Source organism: Choloepus didactylus, chromosome 1 (genome assembly GCF_015220235.1).
Source record: "Choloepus didactylus isolate mChoDid1 chromosome 1, mChoDid1.pri, whole genome shotgun sequence".
Classification (NCBI taxonomy): domain Eukaryota; kingdom Metazoa; phylum Chordata; class Mammalia; order Pilosa; family Megalonychidae; genus Choloepus; species Choloepus didactylus.
The window spans coordinates 207,008,778-207,030,381 of NC_051307.1; the positions used below are offsets into that span (position 1 = coordinate 207,008,778).

A 21,604-nucleotide genomic window follows, 5' to 3' on the forward strand; every position below is an offset into this window, starting at 1 on the left:
CCTGATGTCTACTGTGCCAGAAGTTACCTAACAGAGGTCACTGTCAGACATCTCAGGGTTTGTGTTACTACCAAGATTTTTATGTTCAAAAAATAATTTTTCAATTGAAAGTTAGCCCTCTTGAAGTGATTCATCTTTTTATAAGTGAGTTATAATGATTTACCTAAGCAAAAAAACAGAAATTACCATGGAGTTACGGAACACACAGAGGTGTGGGGTTTTACATGTTCCAACTTTTTATTTTTCTGAAAGTATCTTTTTCTTAATGCACAGGTCATGAAAATGTATTTTTGTTGGCATATATATTTTCCTAGGAATACTGATTCTGCTGGGAAAGGTGGATCAGTTTCAGATGGATGACTATTAAAATGTATGCATTTGAAGATTATCCTTAAAGGACCATGCCACATGTAGAGAAGACCTACTAATGTAAAATGCTCCAGTACCAGCATTTTCCCTGGTTCTAAGATTTCTGATCATCTTTCTATATTCCATTCTTACCTTATTTATAGATAAAATAAAAAACCAAAATAAAGAAGCATAGAGTGAAAATTCAGCATGCCCAGCTTCACAAGCAGATACTCAGTAAAGAAAGACTGAGGCAGTGTATGTAATGTGGTAGAGCTCACTCACTCGTCAGGATCCGTTTCACGGTGCTGTCAGTGCTGGTAATACAAGGCAGCTATGGCCTATGTCAAAACATGGACCAGAAACCAACTTCCAATGAATCAGCATTTACCAGTTGATATGTGAAATGTGTTATGTTGTCATGTGAAAAACTATTTTAAGTAGAAATACAGTATACTTTTGGATTGAGGTAGCCAATAGAAAATTGTGTTGAAACAGACCAGAAACAAATAAAATCAATGTTGTATAGATTTATTTTGCTAAGAAATATAAAAAAACAAAAGAACATGCAATTTTCAAATTGAAGGCACATATCCCAAATGGAGTTAACAAGTTAAGATCATCTGGGTGACTCGTCTTTGTTACCTACTAAGCAGACATGTAGAGAAGACCTACTAATGTGAAATGCTCCAGTACCAGCATTTTCCCTGGTTCTAAGATTTCTGATCATCTTTCTTTCTGTATTCCATTCTTACCTCCATTTCTTACTGGACCCTGCATTTCTCCTTCCCCAGTCCCCTTCACCTGGAAGTGCTGTGTGGCATGTGTGGCGGGCATCAGGCCTGCTCTGCTGCTCCCAGCTCTCTGAGCCGCAGGCTGTGTTCACTGACTGGCTCCCGTTTCAGGACAAGGCACTCTCCTCCTCTCACCAGGGGCTCAGAAGGCCTCACGAAGGCCTGGGCCACAGGTGATAGTAGCTTTGATTTTGCTTCACACTGTTCACAGGCTAAGGTCTACTGACCATACTGAACACAACAAACTCCAAAAGCTCTCACTAAGTTCTTCAGGACAAGGGAAACTGGAGGTTTAATGACTTCATCAGTAGTAATTACAAGCACAGTTAACAGGTTTATGTATACAACACAAGTTAACTCTATAAATTATATGAAATCATTTCTCCTTAGCTTTATGAAGGAAATGAGATTTCCTTTTCAGCTTTTGCTTTGTTTTGGTCAAATAATAACTGTTTGCTTTCCCAAGCCCACCCTAGAGCATGTTCAGTGACAAAAGCCAGCCAGCCCAGCTGTAAGTCTAGAACTGAATGGGCTCCCATCTTTTTTATCCTCCAATAGAAAATAAAAGGGAAAAAAGGGGAGAGGGAGACTTTTTTTTTTTCCTATTTGGAACTCAAAGAGGACATGAGTCACATTATATGATACAAAACCCCAATGACCTCAGAATCTAACTGTGCTATACCAAGCAAGGGGAAAAATGGAAAAGAACCAGACAGTACTTTTTGTGATTACGGTGTACAAGTCACACACCCCTTGTGGTTGCAAGATGGCTTATGAAACTTAGAAGACGAAGGGTTTCACCATGTGAGAACCATTCAACAGCAACATTTTACAGCATGAGACAGTTTATGAGATCCTGAGAAAGGGGCAGGTGAGTTTAGAACTGAAGAGTAAGTTCATATTTATTCTCAAATGTCCTGACTACCAAAGCAGCTTACAATTTCAAACCAATGTCATGTCCTTAACTTAAGTTGAAATTCATTTATTTTCCATGAAACTTAAGCATCTAGGTCAATAAATTAAAATACATATATTCTCTAAAAATCTTTTATACCATGAGATTTGTTTTTTGGTCTTCAACACTGACTTTTTCTCCCCATCTCACCAGACAAAAGCAGCTCGCTCTCGTAACATGCGGACACCAAAGCGCTGCCATTCTCGCTGATAAATCCACAGTTCCTGTGTTGTATCCAAACAAGCCAACACTGCCCCTCCTTTCCAGGCAATCAGCCGGGGATCCATGTCCTAAAGAAGTGATGAGGATATTTCAGCATAAGTAGATGATTCAGGAGATATACTTAATTTCTACTTGAATTTGGGGAAGGGGGGAAAAAGCCGTGCTGAGTCAATGCCCAATAGGCCAGATTTTCAACTTGTATTAAAGACAGCAAGACCCATGAAAATACAGACATCTTTTGGTATCAACTGATAAAGAATTTTTTTTATTACTGAAGATGCTACTTTTGACTACTCTTCCAGGCCTTACAACCAGGAATGTATATATAACAAAACAAATTATTTTGAAGTTTGAGTGGAATAGATAGATCCCCACAATATTCCTTCTGTATTAAAATTAAATAGGAACATTGTCTAGAAACGGTCGGTAAAATTTAATAAACAGAAACATAATCTGTTTCTAAATTCCTAGGTTTATGTATCTTTATCAGAAGGATAGTTCAAGCCAAAGAGATCCTTAAAAGTCATCTGGCCAGGGGCCAGCAGTTGATCCTTGATATGAAAAAGAGATAGAAATGGAGCTGTTCTGGCAAGACTAAGAATGAGACACTGGTCCGTCTTCTTGCACCATCAGGTTCTTTTACAAAGGGGAAGACAGTGAAGCTAGTTTAGGGAGCAAAACAGGGACTAAACTCACTAAACCCAGGAATCTAGTCTCCTAGTCCAGAGTTCCTGCCATCATATCTGTGACCCATTGAAAGTAATTTTCTCACCTGACCTAAGCCTTTAAGAGCTTCCCAGACACAAGCCCATGCTTCCCAGATTGCATCTGTCTACAAACATTAGAATTAGAATCAATGGTGATTTCATTTGTATATAGTCCAACTTTCACTGTGAAACAACACACCTTAGGCCTTGTTATCACATCCACATTTTCAATAATTCGCCTAAATGAAGGTGGCATTTTATTGAGAATTCTGTGCTGCAGAAATTCTTGAGCTTTATGGAACATCAAACCACCTCCCACCACCAGGACGGAGCTGTACATCTTCTTTTTGGTATCATCAGATGCTGAAAAGATAGTGATATTGTTTGCAATTTTTCTTTGTATCCACCACCACCCTAGACCAAGCCACCATAATAGCCTTCTCAAGGATCATCTCAAGGAACTAACCCATCCTCAACACTTCAGTCAGAGTAAACTTGCAAAACACAAATGACCATGTTGCCCCAACCCCCAACTATGCCCACAATCCCTGCTCTTAGAATTAAAAACAAAATCTTTAAGGGACCCTACCAAGTCCAAAATGATATGGCACTCACTCACTTCTGTAGCCCCCTCCTCACTCCTGCTTCCCTCAGCTCTCTGCACCCTGCCACGCCAGCCTCCACTTAGGCTTCATGCCTTCCTACCACACTGCCCTTCACAAGCAGCTTCTTCTACCTGGACCACCACCCCCACCTGTGACTGGCTAACACCCATTCACCCCTTAGATTTCTCTCTTCCTCAAGGAAGCCTTCCCTGCCTCCTACTGTCCACATCTCCCCACCACCCCCGGTAGTAAAAATCCTTTAAGTTCCTCAATTAGAAGCACACACAGCAGTCATAGATGTTATTTTCACATTTTTGTGATTATTCAACTTATTTTGGTGTCTTCTACTAGGTTACATGCTCAACAAGGCCAGGGACCAGTTCTTTTTCCTCACTACTGTATTCTCAACACTTGGCGACGTAATCACAAAGTAGGTCCTTAAGAGTTTTTCAAGGACAATGACTATGCTACACTGCACAACTATACTCTAGCCTGAACCAATTCATTTAATTTCTACCTTCTGGTCCCCTTAAATGTACTTACAACAACAGTCTATGCTGTGAAGAATAGCTTTATCCAGGCCCAGGGCTTTCCCTTCAAACAGTGAGATAGAAGTCTTCCTGGACATCAGTGCGGTGAGGGTCTCCTCAGAATCATTGCTGGCCATCAGGCAATCTCCCTGGGAGGATCCCAAATCTACCTCCTGGGCATGGAGTCTTTCTGGAAGATCAGAGGACTGGCCACGGAGATCCCCTTCAAATCCAATGGGTTTGGATGCAGACTTTCGGTCAGCAGTAGCTTTTGCAGACTTTAAATCGAAAGGACAATCAAGTAGATAGCATGACTATGACAACACTGCTGATGTCCTTAAACTGAATCCTACCCCTCCTACCCCACTACTATATGTGAGTAAAAAACAAAAACCTGTCACTGTGATTCGGGGAGGAAATACACCATAGTATGTAATAACCACCCAGCACCTACTCCTGGATAATTCAGGAATGAAAGGTGGTGTATAGAAGGTGAGGATGCTCTGACAATTCCAAAGCAGTCGCCAGGAGGAAGGGTAAAGTCTCTGAACCCTGCTATCATTGGCTGGATTTTAAAATTGGAATATCATTGTAAAAGGACTTGTTCCCCCTTAAATTCTATTTTTAAGTAGAATATGTTGGTGGGAGTCATGGGCCAGGGGCTGTTATGGAATCCCCATTTTCAAACCTTACCTTATTGCCTCATACTTACCTCTAGGACAGGAATAAACACTAGAAAAAGTTTACAGCCACCTTCTACTTTCTATCATAAGCCGCTGACATTTCATTAGCTGATAAAGAGCTTTAATTTGTGCCCCTGCATTGGACATCCTATTACTGGGATCAGCTTTGGACAAAGGAATCCAATTCAACTCTTTGCCTAAGCCACACACTTTCACAATATAATTAAAAAATAGGTAAAATTTTACTCATTACTGGATAACTATTCAAAAGTAGATAATGCAAATAAGCAATATACACCAAAAGGGAAGTTCTTCATTAAATCAACTTTTGAAAGTGTGGACTGGTATTCTGAAAAATGGATTAATGTCTGCTGAGTAATAAAATGCCATCCCGATTTTAAATTTTGACTTCATTTCATCTACAGCTCTATAAACAGCCTCAGTGTCAGTATGCTATAAGACTGCAGTGACTACAATGATCCATTAATTGTGGACAAACTTCTCTTGCACAGCAAATTGTCTCCTCCCACATGCAGACCTGTTCTTGCTTGCTCTGAGTGGCCAGAAGGTAATGTTCATCATGAGGATCCTCGGGATCACCCTGGGATCTGTGCTGCAAAGTTGTCATTTTCTGTCCAACAATTCCAAAAGTTGCTGGGTAAAACAAAGCCATTGGAGCCTATGTGTGGAAAGAAGAGCAATTAACAAAAGATACAACCTCCTGCAATAACTGAGTCACTAAAATTTGTTCTTCCAAAAACAAACTGGCAGATGAAATGCAAGAAGACTGGCCCACTGCATGATGGGCCAGACTCGCCCATCATCCACCTGAATGGGTGATAGGACGCCACGTGACAGAAATCTCAAACCAAAAGTAAAATAAGTGCCTAGCAATCTACTTTATGGTTTCCTAATAAGAATAGCGCTTGTCTCTCTACATAACAACTAATCACATAGTGGCTAATTAAAAAGATGGTAGTCAGGTCTGTTCTAACCTGTACTGTACCAGTGGCTTAAATGTTGGTTTAGTGGATAATCTATCACCATCTGACATTCTGACTGCATGAGGTTTCCAGCAAGTGCACATTCTCTCAGTTTTACTGAACCTGGATGGCTTTCCTTTATGGAAATACACACCCATACGTTACCTGGAGTTTCTCATCTCCTAATCGAAACTGGTAAAGTAGGGCTGGGGAATCTGGATGTCGAATCTGGAACTCATGGTCCTGAAGTCCAGAAATATCCTGATTCCAGGAAAAGATGCAATCAGTGAATCAGTAAAAGTATATGGGAACTCTTCAAAATATACTTAAGCTTCTCCACCATCTAATATAATCTATAAAAAGGTGCCCTACACATGGGACATGACTCCCAGGGGAGTGAATCTCCCTGGTGACATGGGACACAACTCCCAGGAATGAGCCTGGCCCTGGCATCGAGGGACTGAAAATATCTTCTTGATCAAAAGGAGGAAAAGAAAGGTAACAAAATAAGGTTACAGTGACTAAGGGATTTCAAATAGAGTCAAGAGGCTATCCTGGGATAGCTAGAAGTAAATACTGAAACTACCAAACTCCAACCCAGCAGTCTGGACTCCTGAAGACAATTATATAATAATGTAGATTACAAGGGGTGACAGTGTGATTGTGAAGACCTTGTGGATCACACCCCCTTTATCTAGTGTATGGATGAGTGGAGGAATGGGGATAAAAACTAAAGGACAAACGGGGTGGGATGGGGGGATGATTTGGGTGTTCTTTTTTCACTTTTATTTTTTATTCTTGTTCTGGTTCTTTCTGATGTAAGGAAAATGTTCAGAGATAGATTGTGGTGATGAACGCATAACTATGTTATCATACTGTGGACAGTGGATTGTATATCATGGATGATTGTATGGTGTGTGAATGTATTTCAATAAAACTGAATTTAATTTTAAAAAAAAAAAAAAGAGGCTATCCTGGAGGTTTCTCTTATGCAAGCTCCAGCTAGACATCCCAAATGGCCACAGTATGCCATGCCCTTAGCAAAAATAGTCTCCAAATACCTAGGTCCCTACCTGAGATTCTATAAAAGATTCTCTAAGTTTTATCTCTCAGAAACTTAAATCCACCAGAGTGTTCCTGTGCCAGACAAGGCCTAAAACCCAGAGGCAATAGCCTCTTTAAGAACAATAATTAGATGCAGCTCCCTTCCCCATAATGTTGACACCCCTTTTCAGTAGTCTCTGCCTAGACACCTCTGAAGATGGAGAAAGTGATTAAATGAGAGGAAAAGGTAGCAACAGACAAGACAGGATTTAACAAAGGATTACAAACACTGTATCTTTATATAAATATTTTTTAGATGCTAGGGCATTAGAATAGCTAGAAGGAAATAACTGAAAAGGTAGAACTATAACCCATAACATTCTTTGAAATTTGTCCTATACTACTTGTTAAATTGTACTTTGAAATTTATCACCTTTCTTTATATACCTTACATTTCACAATAAGGAAAGAACTGAAACTCTGGAACTGTAACACACAATATTCTTTGAAATCTGCTAACTACTTGTTAAATTGTACTTTGAAAGTTATCACCTTTCTGAATACGTTATATTTTACAGTAAGAAAATAACTGAAATTGTGGAATTGTAACCCATAACATGCTTTGAAATTTACTCTAAGTACTTGTTAAATCGTACTTGGACAGTTATCTCTGTTAGGTATATATGTTAAATTTCACAATTAAAAAGTAAATTGTGAACAACAACAAAAAAATGGTGCCCTGCAACTTTCTACCATTTTCATGTAACTTAAAAAAATAATTATACCTTCTTCCCTACTTAACAATTCAGAAATTTCCACTATCTGCATTTCTGTGTTTTCTTCATTATCACTGTACACTAACACAAACAATGGCCCAAACAAATAAGCAAATGCTCTTCACTAACTGGATGTTTTTATGTTTTTCAATTTTTTTTAAATTCAAAATTATATTACTTGAAGATGCTGGGGGAAAAAAAAAAACAACTTCCAAAACAAAAAGCATAAAAATGTAGAAATCCATATCCAGTAATGATCAAATGTTGTTCCTTCTTTTACAATACTAAGAAAGTACTGTGTTCCAAATTATGCCATCTTATTACATATTGGTACCTACATATTTACCTGTTACTAATTTATCTTCATCTTTTACCAGAATGATCAGACTCCTAAGGAGAGAGAAATCTTTCCTAAAATAACAATCTGTGTTTTCCAGAGACAAAAACACATCTTTACTGCTCTGCCCTTAATGGAAATTCATTCCTTAAGAGTTTCAGCTTCAAGGCTTTATCAACTGGGCTTGAAAGGGTAGCATATTATTGCTAAATTTTTAACTTAAAATTTTCCTGGAAAAAAAAAATCAGCAATGTTGATTTTGCTCTCACCTGATCTAAATGACAAAAAGTTTCTTTAAGGTGCTGCAGAAGAAGGCAATCCATTTTATTTGCTAACTGGCATTCTCTGTAAGGGAATCCAGCTCGCTGCATCAGCCAGTAAAAACATCTTGACACATCAGATCCCCCATATGCCAGACAGAGCCTAGAGTTAAAAGAAGAGGACAGATTGTTCGTCTGTCAGACAAGAGGGTGCAAAGTGTACTTCAAGGAGTTAATTAGCCACAGTGAAACATAGGGTGTCTCAAAAAAAAATGTTTGCAGCAAGAAGAAATCACAGAATGAAAGGACAGAAAGGATGGCTGGGAGGGAAGGAGAGAGGGAACTCTGGCTAAAACCAGTGGTGAGGCATCTAGATGTGATCATGCTGTTTGCAATAAGTATCCAAGAAACAGGATACACACTATTATAGATCCAACTTGTTTCCAAGTCAATATGTCTTTACTATATGAATGTTGTTTGGCTATCTACATACACTAGTATATAAAGGTGCCAGGCCCTGACACCATAAGACAAACTTATGGGAGAAAAGGTTAGAGAAAAAAACTTATTTACTAACTGAATGCTTCTAGGACTTGGAAAGAACACTGTTATATTATTTTTTGTGGTCAGACACCTGGGTAAAGCATTTTCTCCACAATTTGAGAACCACTGGCATTAGATAATCCAAACAATGGATGAGCCAAAATCATACTGGGCTTTAGAATGCATTGTACATATAGGTGTGAGGCAGATTAAACTTTTGCATGGAATGCTTGGGCCCTCTTCAAATTTGCTTCTATACTCTGAGAAACAGACTATCTCACATGAAGGACATGAAGATTTAAAGCATCCTGAGGGGCAGGAAGAAGCCATTTGAGGAGTGCGAAATGCTGCAGAAAACCCAAGTGCAGAATTTGAGGGTGCTCACACCTCTACTGGGCTCAACTCATGATGGACAAGCAGGAAAACTGGTCCTGATAGCTATTTTATTAATGCTTGTATCAGTGATGACATCATTTATGGACTTGATCACCATAAAGTTACTTGTCACTCACAGAACATTTTAACGAGAAAAGCAAATACTCAAAACACCAGCTAGCTAGAGAATTGGGACCTGAAAATCCATTTTCTCCTGCATGACTTGCCTAAATAAAGCTTTATTGTGAGTGTGTGATTGGAATCTTTAATCCAGACCACAGCAAAAGACATGCTGCTAACCTATATGCTTACTATTTGGGGAACCACACAACACATACTAGGACTTACAAGAGCTGCTGATGCAAACTTCTATTACAGAGGTCCAACAGGAAGGGTACAAGCCATGTATTTAGAGAGACTTGCTAGAATTTTCACTTCTACAATCTTGTTGGTTCCCTATGCAATGGTTTTGCATAGGTAATTTCTTTATATATGATATCTTTCTAACTTGTGATGCTTTATAGTTGAATAACCTGTGAGGGGAGAGAGATAGGGAATGCCACCTCCCAAGTTCCTACCGAGTGTTCCGATGAGAGACACCATCCTCTACACAGCATATGCTTGTCTTCTGGTCCCCAACATCTACAATACATGTGCTGCTTAAGCCACTTCCAAAGGTGGCACACACAGACTCCTGATGAACCACAATCCCTAAAACAGAAAAGGCAGAGGAATGTCACAGAGAGCAATAAAGATCCTTAAACAAATAATCAACTACAGCCAGGAGTCTAAAAACCTCTGCACAGGCATCTAAACATCTTTGAAACTGTCAGAATAAGCACTTAAAAATAAATCAGTGAATCAGATGTACTTGGTCACTAAAAAAGAAAAACAAATTCATTTAAAGTAGATTTCACTGGAATATCAGACATACCTGAAAAGCCCATCTTCATTAAGATCATATTCACTAGTTCCTTCACATGCTGTTTATTATAGATATCAGGAATTAACAAGATACATCTGTAATACTAAAAAAGAAAATACAGAAAAAAAGGGTTAACACTCAATTCCAGTCAAGATAAATTTCAATACATGGATCTTCAGAGATGATCCCCTAAAAGGAGTAGCAGCTATGGTTAAAGGCCCAGAATAAAAGCTCAAATCTCTCTCTCTGCTATCCTTTGGATTTTATGATGAAACAGAAAAGGCGGAAATTGGTTTCTTTATTCCTTGAATCATTTAGAACTTGAGAAATAAAAGATAACTGATGTATCCATAAGGACTACAGAGAAAGCATAAACATGAACAAGCTTCTTCTATTTTTGCTTTGCCATCATTTGTTGATTACAAAGCAGTACATGGAAACTCCAAAGAAACAAAGCATCAAAAAGGAAAGAATTAAGAATTAAGTGAAGAAGAAAAAATGTCCTCAACACCTTAAAGCCAAGAATGCTTAAAGAATGACATTGTATTACAAAGAACCCAGTAATGCATTCTTTTATTAACCAAGAATCTTAAAGAAAACCTAAGTAACTGGGAATTTTAGCTCACCTTTAAATCTTTCAGTGGGATTTCCAAATATTTTTGTATTGCGTGAGACCATATTACTTCAATATCTGCCAGAACAGCTGTAAGGGAGCCCCCGGGTCCCGAGTGAATATTTAACTGACCTCTTCTGATAGGCCAGTGAATGTTATAACAGTCCAGTGGATTAACATACAAGGCCTAGAGAAAGGGAAGGGGAAGAAGTACATCATTAAAACTCTTCTCTCAGGGTTTTTTGGATTCACATCCAAAAAACTCAGGCCAGAAATTACTGAATGTTCTAAATGTTGCGAGTGGAGTATCTAAAATTTCAGGAGCCAATGTAAACATCTAGTCCTCAAAGTAGGAAGGACAGGACTAGAACTAGATGGCAAAGTAAATGAATTTTAGAACCAGGATCAGGTTTCTTTTCTTCCGTTTCATTGTAACGAAGTTTCCTACCTCTTCTCCTACCAAATACTCAGGGTGATGAGATGTATTTGTCCACTTATTTCCAGAACAGTGATCTAAAATCGCAGGCCGCATCTGCTTATTGTAGGAGCGTGCCTGAAAAAAAAGTTTTGAAACTTCTCTGAATTTATGCGAAGGAAAAACGGGAGCAGGTAGTATAGGATAAGAGTTCCCTTATTCCTCTCTCACACAGACCAGAGACAGTGGCAAATTTTAATCACAAATCCAAAATATTTGGTAGAATACTGACTCATCACAAAAGGATTATCTTGTCCTTTTCCACAATCTTGATTTTTCCCATAATTTTAACAACTAGGCTGTGATTCACAGCCAGAGTAAAATTAATACCAAACTCTGTTTAAAATTGAATATAAATGTATATATAATACCAACTCCCATGCATTCCTAATAGTTCATATTGGTTTATCATATTAAAGTGAAGAAAATAGTAAGGGTACAGCTTCTCACCAAGGTTCTGAAGTTACACATTTAGTTGAATTAAACTCAGTTTGTAAACTGTAAATGCTCATCAACTTGCCTTAAAGAAACAACACCTTATAAATTATTTGGCTTGCCTAGGCACTTGTGACATTGATTCAAGTATTCTGTAGTTATATTATTTTTTTCTTTTGAAGGAAATCCTATCTTGCATTTCATGATACAGAAAGAGCACATAAATGGCATTATGATGTAAAAGAGGTGGTGAAAGAATAAATCTGAAGGAAGAGTTGAAACTGAACCTGTTCAGGGGACACAGGAATCCGTCTTGCACCATTTGACATCTTTTTGGACCATATTGCTTGATCCACCATCTTAAGGCCATTTTGTCTTTGTTCATTACTTTCAGGCTTCTGGGGAAAAAGAAAAGATGAACCTTTTAGAGGATTCAGTGAAAAGAGAAGGCAATTTGGCAAACTATTAATTTAATCCTTCAAAAGAAAATGCTCCCTCATCAACCAGCATTTCCTTATTCATCTGTAGTATGTATTACTCTTGAGAACTCCAAGTAATCTTTCATTACTTTTGATAAAAAACAAACATAAAAAAGAAACCCTTAAGAAAAAAAGAAAAAGAAAAGAAACCCTTAAAATAAACCAACTATTTGCAAAAATTTGTAACTTCAAATGACTTTTGAGTGATAAAAATATTCACAGCACTAATAAAAGCATATACCTACTATATATTTACAAAGTATTTCACAGAGACTCTTCCATACATCTATATAATTCTCATGTTTACAACTCTGTAACAAAGTGATCTACCTTCACATATTTCAGTTTGTTTAATTAACAAATACTCAAGTTATTGTGATACTGCAAAGAATACATCCATAAATGTCTCTGTATAAATGTTATTTTGTTTTCTTTTGAATTTTATTCTATTCCCTATAGCAGAATTTTAAGATCCAAAGATCTAATGAGATTTTAACTTTTAAATCATCAAATGATATTTACATATAGTCTGTTAGATATGCTAAAAAATAGAACCCTAAAGTTCTAATATTATATTACAATTACAGAAAATGCAAGTTCCTGAAATTATCCTTTATTTAAAACTTGAAAATTAAACTTGGATTATGATGGAATATACAGATTTAACACCTATCACAAAAAATTTTCCTGATAATTATCACTCGCAATAGGATACCCTAAAAGCTTACTCCAAGGAGACAGATTTTTTTTGCCTTTAAATTCAGATTTGATCTAAGACAGTAATGAGTGCTCATTGAAGCAATTCAATCTGCTAATGGATTGAAAAATGTAAGCTCAATTTAAACTCTGGAAGAGAAAATGTGATGGTCAGTTAATAAAGACCTGAATGTATCATTTTACATGAGTGCTGATTCTGTATCCTCCATTAAAGATTGTCTTGATCATCAAATTCATCCTGAGGGATTAAAAAAAATTTTACTTTTTAAAAAATAACATAACTAATTCTTTATACCTAAAAGCACTAGCTCAGATGAAAAATGATATTTGTAACCCTGAATGATGTTTTTCTGAAGATGTTTACTCAAGATTACCAGCTATGCTTGAGTGTCTAGGCCCTACCAGGGAAATAACCCTGGACATTTTCTCCAGGTCCTCCATTTCTGACTTACATTTAGTCCCTCCCTCAACAGCCAGTTATCCTTGTACAGGGGCTGCCCTTGTTGTTTGTGTCTTCGTGCGATGATGTGAGGAATGCTGGCAGGAAGTGTGTCTGTGGCTCGACCAATCCTCAAAGTAGTTGAGCCTGGATGTATGACAACGATGAAGTTGCTCTGAATTTGCTGCAAATATAAAACACAAGAGCGTGACCAGAGTAAATAATATGCAGGTAACAATTAAATTACATATAGGTAACAGGTTAAAACCATGAAGTTAAGTTTCCTGTTATGACTAACGGACTCAAAAGTATCAAAACAATTTTTAGTAAAGGGAGTTTTCTGAGAGGTATTCAACCACAGCTCTGCGCCTGAAAGAAAACTCATTTTAATCTGCGTTCCCAAGATCTGGTAGCTCAGCAAGTATTTGTTTACATGAATGAAACCAAAATTATCCAATGCAAACCAACATACAATTATTGAGTATTTATGTGCCAGGCACTGTGGGTACCTGGTGACCAGGAAAGACTAAGTCCCTACCATGACAGCACTTTCTATTTACTAAGGAAGACAGTTAAACAAGGAATAATAGAGTGTGGGGTGTACTATGACTGATGATGTGCTGAGTGCTAAGGGAACACTGTCCAAGACAGTGGTTTCCAAGCCTACCCTTAAATCTCAATTACCTAAACAGTTCTGTAAAAACAGATCCGAAGCTTCCACTACAAATTTCTGGATCAAAATCTCCAGGTAGAAAGAGCTCAGGAATCTGCAATTTTAAAATCTCCTGAGATTAGTATAATCACTCAGGCTTGATAACCACTGGTTGAAGAGGTCAGGGAAGAAATTAATATAAGGAAAAAATTATTATTTTGTAATGCCAGAAAGTAAGGCTTTATACATCAACCACTTCAGAGTATGTTGATAAACTACATTTTGATCATCTTTTTAAGAAGTTCTTCTCTCTTGTTGGCTCTGTGCTACTTAGGTGATATGGCAAGAGCTTGGGGTTAAAAGTCAGAGTTCACAATTCCATCCCCTTAAAACTTCAATGTACTTCATAATCAGCCTGGGCCCTTAATCTTGAAAAACCCATTCTTGGGAGGTGGGTAACCAAGGGCTGACAAAGCAGCACAAATCCAGGAGAGAGGAGTAATGACTATGAGTTTACTTTTATGGATAACTGCTTTAGCTACAAAATCCTCAAGGGGACACTCCTCCAGCTGAGAACCAGTCCAGCCAGACTCCTTACCTAGCACCTGCTCTTGAGCTACAGCTGTGTCTACTTGGCAGGCCTCCATTTAAACCATTTCTGTGGCTTCCCAAGAACATCAAGTCCAGAACCCTCAAAGATCTAGACCCTGCCTACCCTTAAGCTTTGCTCTAGATCCACCCAATTTGTGGATCACCATTCTGATTCCTGGGCCTTCACACAGGTGATTCCCTTTGCCTGCAATGTTCTTTCTCCTCCTACCTAAATTAAATTCCTCCCTTCGAGTTTGAAGTTAGATGTCATCAGACTATGTTTGACAGTTCCCCTGTAATACAATCTTCAGTCATCACTTTTCTTTTCATGACACTCGTCACTCTTGTAATTATTTATTGCCAGCCTTCACAACAGACAATAAACGTCACATGAGAAGGACCACCTCTGTCTTGTTCACTACTCCATCCCAGTGCACAGCCTACAGATGCTGAGGAGTATTTGCTCAATGATGATGGCACCACTCTCCCGTGGCATGGGTGCTGAACAGTACTTCCCAACCTTTTTTTGTGCTATGGCAGACAAAGAAAAGAACATTTGTCCAGCAAACCAGGGTAACTAGATGAGGCTGCTCGCTATCAGGGATACCAGTACTTCAAGTGGTATACAGGGGTAGTAAATGCAGTTTCCCAAAGTGAGGAATTAGACAAAGATTCTTATTTTAACGATTTACCTACTTATTTTAATGTATATTAGGAAAGAAACTAGAAAAGTACACTCCACACATCATTTCCTGGATACTATTGCTTAAGATAAGACTGAATAAAAAAGTTATTAACCAAATAACAAAACAGGTGTCACAGAGGAAATGGAAAAACCAAAGGGTGTTATATAACTCACTGAAGGTAAAGAAATGTTACAGCGGTTAAAGGCCCAGGCTCCAGATTCATAGATCTAGCTTCAGGTTCAGGTCTGCCACTTCCTTGTTCTAGATGAAGTTCCTACTTAATAAAGTTACTGTGAAGATTTAATGAGTTGATCATGTGGCTCAGACCCTGACCAAAGTAAGCATTCAGTGAAGGTTAGCTCTTAATAATAACAGAGTAAAATCTTCCAAGGTTCTCCACTGTCTTCAAGATAGGCCAGCCTCTTTGGCTTACATGGCCCTTATGATATGACCCACACTAAAATCTCTAGTCTCACCTCTTGCTCCCCGCTCTTCAATTCCAGACATCCTGATCTACTAGATATGCCTCCATCACTTCACATCCTCTCTTGCCCAGTTCTCTTCCATACTATTCTTCCTCCAACATTCCTCCCTCCTTTTAGCGAACTCCTAATCATTTTTCAGGTCTCAGTCCAGAGTTCATGTCCTTTAGAGAATCCATCCCTGACCATCAGGGCACGGGAAGACACCTGCTATGTATGTGTTGGGGATTGAATCCTATCCCCCATAAAAGGCATGTTCAGGTCTCAACCCCTAGTCCTGTGGGTGTGAACCCATCTGTAAACTGGTCCTGTGAAGATGATATTAGTTAAGGTGCCAAACTGAATAAGGATGGGCCTTCCCCTCCAATATGGCTAATGTCCTTATAAACAAAGGACATAGGAGGAGAAGCCAGGGGAGCAGCCAGAAGCTGGAGAGCAACAGAACATGGAAGAGAAAGGAGAAAATGCTGCCATGTGCATTGCTATGTGATAGAAATGCCAGGGAAACCCAAAGATTGCCAGCTACCCAGAAGACACCAACCCTGGAGGAAGCAAGTCTTTTGGTCTCTAAAACCATAAGCCAATAAATTCCCATTGTTAAGCCAACCCACTGAATGGTATTTGTTTTAGCAGCTAAGAAACTAATACAGTGTGTTCAAGACACCTGTCTGGCCCTCTGCTGCACTAGCCCTTTCTTCACCATGCTCCAATATCCGTCAGCTCACCCACAGAGTAAGGGGGTACTGGCAAGGCCCTTACAGACCATCCAGTCTGTCCCCCCATTAGGTGGGTGCAGATTCCAAGACCTGCGCAGATACCAAGACCTGTGCAATAGCAATGACCACGCTGGGGGCTTACTATGTACCAGGCTCTATGCTCTGTATTCAGCAGCTGCCTATCATGCAGGTATTATCATCACCCCATGGACCCATGAAGAAGCTAGCTCTGAAAAGACCAACATGAAATTCTGAGCATTTAATGCCTCCTTATTTCTTCTCTGAATTGTACATGGTCTTTGCCCATTTTCTTACTGGAATTCGGGTGTTTTCTTCAATGATTCCTAAGAGTTTTTCTAAATATGTACATATGAAGGTTATTTACTCTTTGCCTGTCCTGTTACTGAATTTTTTTTTTCTGGTTAGTCTGGGACTTAATCCTGTTCTTTTTTATGAACCACAAGCTCTTAATTTCTATTTAGGAAAATGTCTACCTTTTCCTTGTTTTTAAACTTGAAATTTCTTTAACAAAGGCCGAATCTCTTGGAGGGACCCCGTCCGAAACTCTCTATCTGTGATCATTTAATCCTCATTGCAACTTGAGCTGGGTGGTATCACTGTCCTTGTTTTAAGTCCGGAGAAGCCGGCTCTGAGAGACAAAGCCCTAGCCCGGGCTCCCACAGCCGGTGAGGGCAGGCGGTGGGGACGCAGAATCTGTGCCCTGGCCGTCGGCCCCTGGGGCCTGGGAGCCACCCCGCGTGGGGGCAATTCGCCTCCCATCCCCGCCTTCCGCGTCCAGGCAGGCAGAACATGGAAGGGAACAAAACCCCCAGCATCACCCAAGAGGATTTGGGGCCAAAACCTCCGACCGTCGCCAGGCCTCCCGTGCCCGCGCGGAGCTCCGCGACTCCGGAACCGGCGAGAGGACTGAGACCCGCCCCCCGCGCCTCACCTCCTGCAGCGACTCCGGCACTAGAGCGGGCACAATGGGCCGTTTCACGCCGCGCTGCTCCTTCTCCTTCTCCCCACTCTTCTCCTTCCCGTTCTCCGCGTCCCCCTTCTCTGCCTGGGTCATAGCGGCTGCCGACACCCACCAGTCTATAGCCTCACGACCGCCGCCACAACCTCCAGGGCGGAAAAGCCAACGCGTAGGCGGGGCCTCGGAGCCGGCTGCCCTCAAGTTAAATGGCCGCCAAAGGCGTCGCCCCCCCCAGAGCATTCCGGGAAAGCGGGAAGGAGGATGGCAGTGCAGATTGGGTGGGTGTTGCTATGGTTGGTCGTAGCTGAACGGTACCCTCAGCATAACGTACAAGTTAACCCTCATTTCGTCTTCACACATGTCCCTTCTCCTGGCTACCCAGATACCATTCTGGGTTCTGGGTATCTGGTTCTCTGTTACCTCGCTGGTCACGCTTTCTCAGCCCACCCTCAGATGTTGGGGTTCTCTGTATTAGGTCTCCTCTCTACACGCTCCTTGGATGATTATACCCAGTCTCATGGTTTTAAATATGAAGATGACTTCCAAATGTCTGCTTGCACAGTTTTAACCTCTCCCTGAGGTACAGACTCTAAACCAACTGCCTATTTGGTATCTCCTCTTGGACTTCTATATGTATGGCAAACTTAAACATGCCAAAAATGGAATCCCTGGTCTTCCCACCCTCGCCCCCCAAAATCCTTATACTATCTTCACCATCTCAGTAAATGTCATTTGATTTTTCTGTTGTCCATATCTTCTACATCCAATCCATCAGCAAGTCCTAAGTTGTCTTTCTCTCAAATATATCTTGAATTCATCCACTTCATCCCATTTCTATTGCCATTACCTAGTAAAAGCCACTATCATGTCACTTGGATGACCACAGCAGCATCTTGATTCCCTGCTTCAGTCTTGTGCTCCTATAATCTGTTCTTCAAACAGTTGTTGAAGTGTTATTTTTCAAAAAAATTATGAAGCTTGCCCGGATGGAGATGGCAGAATAAGCAGCTTCAGAGTTCCATCCACCTTGAGAAGTTTGAACAATCGCAATGGCAGAAATACCTTCCTCAAGCCCCAGGAAACAGTTAAAGGGCTGGAATAACAAGAAATGCTGAATCAAGAAAAAGGCTACCTAAAACCTGTAGGATCTCATGGGGCTCTGGCAGGCCATTCCTCTATCCCTCACCACCGTGGCCAGAGCTGGCCCACAATCCCATTATGGATCCCTGGTCCTGGTCTTGGAAGCAGCAGAGAAACCCTCAAGCACATACTGGCAGCATGTCAGGCCCAATTTGTCTGGTGGTGGCCTGAAGGACTCACTGTTTCACAACTTGCCCTGCATGTAGAAGGCCACTCTCCTAAATAATGCCATGGGAGAGCAGGGAAGTCATGGCTCTCTAAGGCAAGAGATTGCTAGCTGTAGGGCATAAAGTGCAGTGCCAAGGACCATAAGTATTTTTGTTTCCTAGGCTGTTTGAGCAAATACCATGAAATAGGTCAGGTTAAATAAATGGGAATTTATTAGCTCACAGTTTGAGGCTGAGAAAATGTCCAAATCAGGCATCATCATGGCAATGCTTTCTCCCCAAAGACTGTGGTATTTGGGGGCTGGCTGCTGTCAGTCCTTGGTCCTTAGCTCTTCTGTCACATGGCAATGCATATAGTAGCATCTCCTGGCTTCTCCATTCTTTTCTGGATTCCCTTGAATTTCAGCTTCTGTCTGCTCCCTTCTCTCCCTATGTCTGAATTTCATTCCAGATATAAAGGACTCCAATAATAGGATTAAGACCCATCCTGTTTAGGGTGGTTCACATCTTAACTGTTGTAACCTCATCAAAAGATCCTACTTACAATAGGTTCACACCACAAGAATGGATTAAATTTAAGAACACGTTTTTCAAAACAACCACAGTGACAAAACTGTTTCCTAGGAAAGAGAACATTTGTACCCATGTAAACAGGTTAATTCCTGGACCAATGTTGCACATATGCATCAAGGACCAGGAAGACCACTATACTTTGGCCTGGAGCTGTTCTCTAAACTAATTGTATAATTAAACTCTGAAGGAGAGCACTTGCATAGGTCAATCTGAAAAGACTGGGAAGGTATTTTCTCTTTCTCCTTCATTTTTTTTTTTTTTTTTTTTTTTGATAATTCCCGGCATGCAATGAAAGCTCTTCCATAACACTACTGGATGCAAGCTTAAGGAACAGATGCCTCAGAGTCTAAATTCCAGCAATAATGTCCAGGTTTCCACAAAAGATTAGAAAATATACAAAGAAGCAGGAAGCAATGGCCCAGGCAAAAGGGAAAATTAAAGTGTTAGAAATCATCATTGAGGAGGTTCAGACCTGGGCCATTCCAGACAAAAGACTTTTAAAAGAGGTCCTAAATATGCTCGAAGAGGAAAACATGGACAAAAAACTAAAGCAAATCATGAAAGTGATAGATGAACACAAAGAGAATATCAATAGAGAGATGGAAATCATGAAAAGGAACTAAACAGAACTGAAGATCACAGTAATAGAAATGAAAAATTCTCTAGGGGATTTCAACAACAGATGGGAGCTCGCAGAAGAGTCAGTGAACTTGAAGATAAGACAATTGAAATCATCCAGTCTGAGGAACAGAAAGAGGACAGAATGAAGAAAAGTGAACAGAACCTGAGGAACCTGTGGGATACCATCAAGCATACCAATACATGCGTTGTGTGAGTCCCAAAAGGAGAAGAAAGGTGCAGAGAAAATACAAAGAAATAATGGCTGAAAATTTCCCAAATTTAAGAAGACACAAATATATATGTCCAAGATGCTCAACAAACTCCAAACAGAATTAACCCAGATAGATCCACGCTATGCCTTGTTATAATCTCTGTCAATGTGTCACATACAAGAATTTCTCATTGGAAACCATGGAGGCAAGAAGGCAGTGGGAGGACATATATAAGAATTTAGAGCAAAAAATTACCAGCCAAGAATTCTGTATTTGGCAAAACTATCTTTCAATCATGAGGGAGGGATAAAGACATTCCCAGATAAACAAAAGCTGAAGGACTTTGTCACCACTAGATCATCCCTATAAAAAAATGCTAAAGGAAGTTCTGCTGGTTGCAAGGAAAAGATACTAGATAATTGATTGAAGCCACATGAAGAAACAAAGATCCCAAAGATAATGACACTGGTAAATATAAATGTTGTACTATTGTATTTTTTATTTGTAATTCCACTTTTTTATTTGCTAGAGGATCTAAAGGGCAAATGCATGGAATATGATAAATTAGTGTTTTTGGACTTGATGTATAAATAAGGAATTTGTGAAAAGAACTACATAAAGTGCGGGGACAGAAAGGTATAGGAGTGTAGCTTATGTATGTTACTGAAGTTAAGTTGGTTAGCAAAGCAAATGAGATTGTTATAGATTTAGGATGTTAAATTTAAGCCCTGAGGTAACCACAAAGAAAATATTGGAGACTATGCAAACTCATAGAGACAGAGTACAGCACAGGTTACCAGGGATGGGGTCAGGGAGTTAATGCAAAATGAGTGTAGGTTTTCTGTTTGGGGTGAAGAGAAAGTTCTAGTAATGGATGGTAGTGAGGTTATTGCAGCATTGTGAATGTGATTAATTTCAATGAATGGGATGTTTGGGAGGGGTTGGGATGGGAAGATTTATGTTGTATATCTTTCCACAATTAAAAAAATAAGATAAACTTAAGAGATAATGACAAATGCAATACGTGATACTAGATAGGATCTAAGAATGGAGGAGAAAAGGCTCAAAAGAACATTACTGGGTCACAAAAAAATTGGAATAGAGATTGTAAGCTCTGTATCAATGTTAAATTTCTTGAACTTGATAACTGCACTTAAGATGATTACATAAGTGAATACTTTTGTTTGTAGGAAATGTACATGGAGTTTTACATGTTCAAGGAGTATGTGTGGGATGAGTATGCGTGTAACCTGCTCTTAGATGTTCATAAAATAGTAGCTATATATATATATATATATATATATATATGATAGAATGATATGGCAAAGTGGCAAAATGTTAAAATTGGTGGATTTGAGTGTCTGGAGTGGGAATATTAGAGTTCTCTGTATGGGGTTTCTATTATTTTTGCAACTGTTCTGTAAATTTGAAATGATTTCAAAATAAAAAGTTAAAAAATATGAGGTAGTTAAGACAATCAATACTATGCACCCAGTACTCCACTGTGCCAGTTTGAAATTGTTATGGACCCCAGGAGAGC

The 21,604-nt window shown here is 39.5% G+C and overlaps 1 protein-coding gene across 2 annotated transcripts; it reads right to left on the reverse strand.

Annotated features, from left to right (window-relative positions):
• Window positions 1-863: 863 nt before the first annotated feature.
• On the reverse strand, window positions 864-17,541 carry ACTR8 (actin related protein 8). Of its 2 annotated transcripts, XM_037798383.1 has the most exons (13): window positions 17,325-17,541; window positions 13,259-13,429; window positions 11,898-12,008; window positions 11,149-11,253; window positions 10,714-10,887; window positions 10,097-10,190; window positions 9,741-9,873; window positions 8,254-8,407; window positions 5,993-6,088; window positions 5,383-5,523; window positions 4,175-4,439; window positions 3,226-3,389; window positions 864-2,387 (listed from the first exon to the last, which is right to left on the reverse strand). In XM_037798383.1, exons 1-13 carry the CDS (start codon window positions 17,445-17,447, stop codon window positions 2,244-2,246), a joined length of 1,875 nt encoding a protein of 624 aa, XP_037654311.1. In that variant the 5' UTR covers window positions 17,448-17,541; the 3' UTR covers window positions 864-2,243. The 2 variants fall into 2 exon arrangements, with proteins under 2 accessions (XP_037654311.1, XP_037654319.1); XM_037798391.1 differs by lacking the exon at window positions 11,149-11,253.
• Window positions 17,542-21,604: the final 4,063 nt, after the last annotated feature.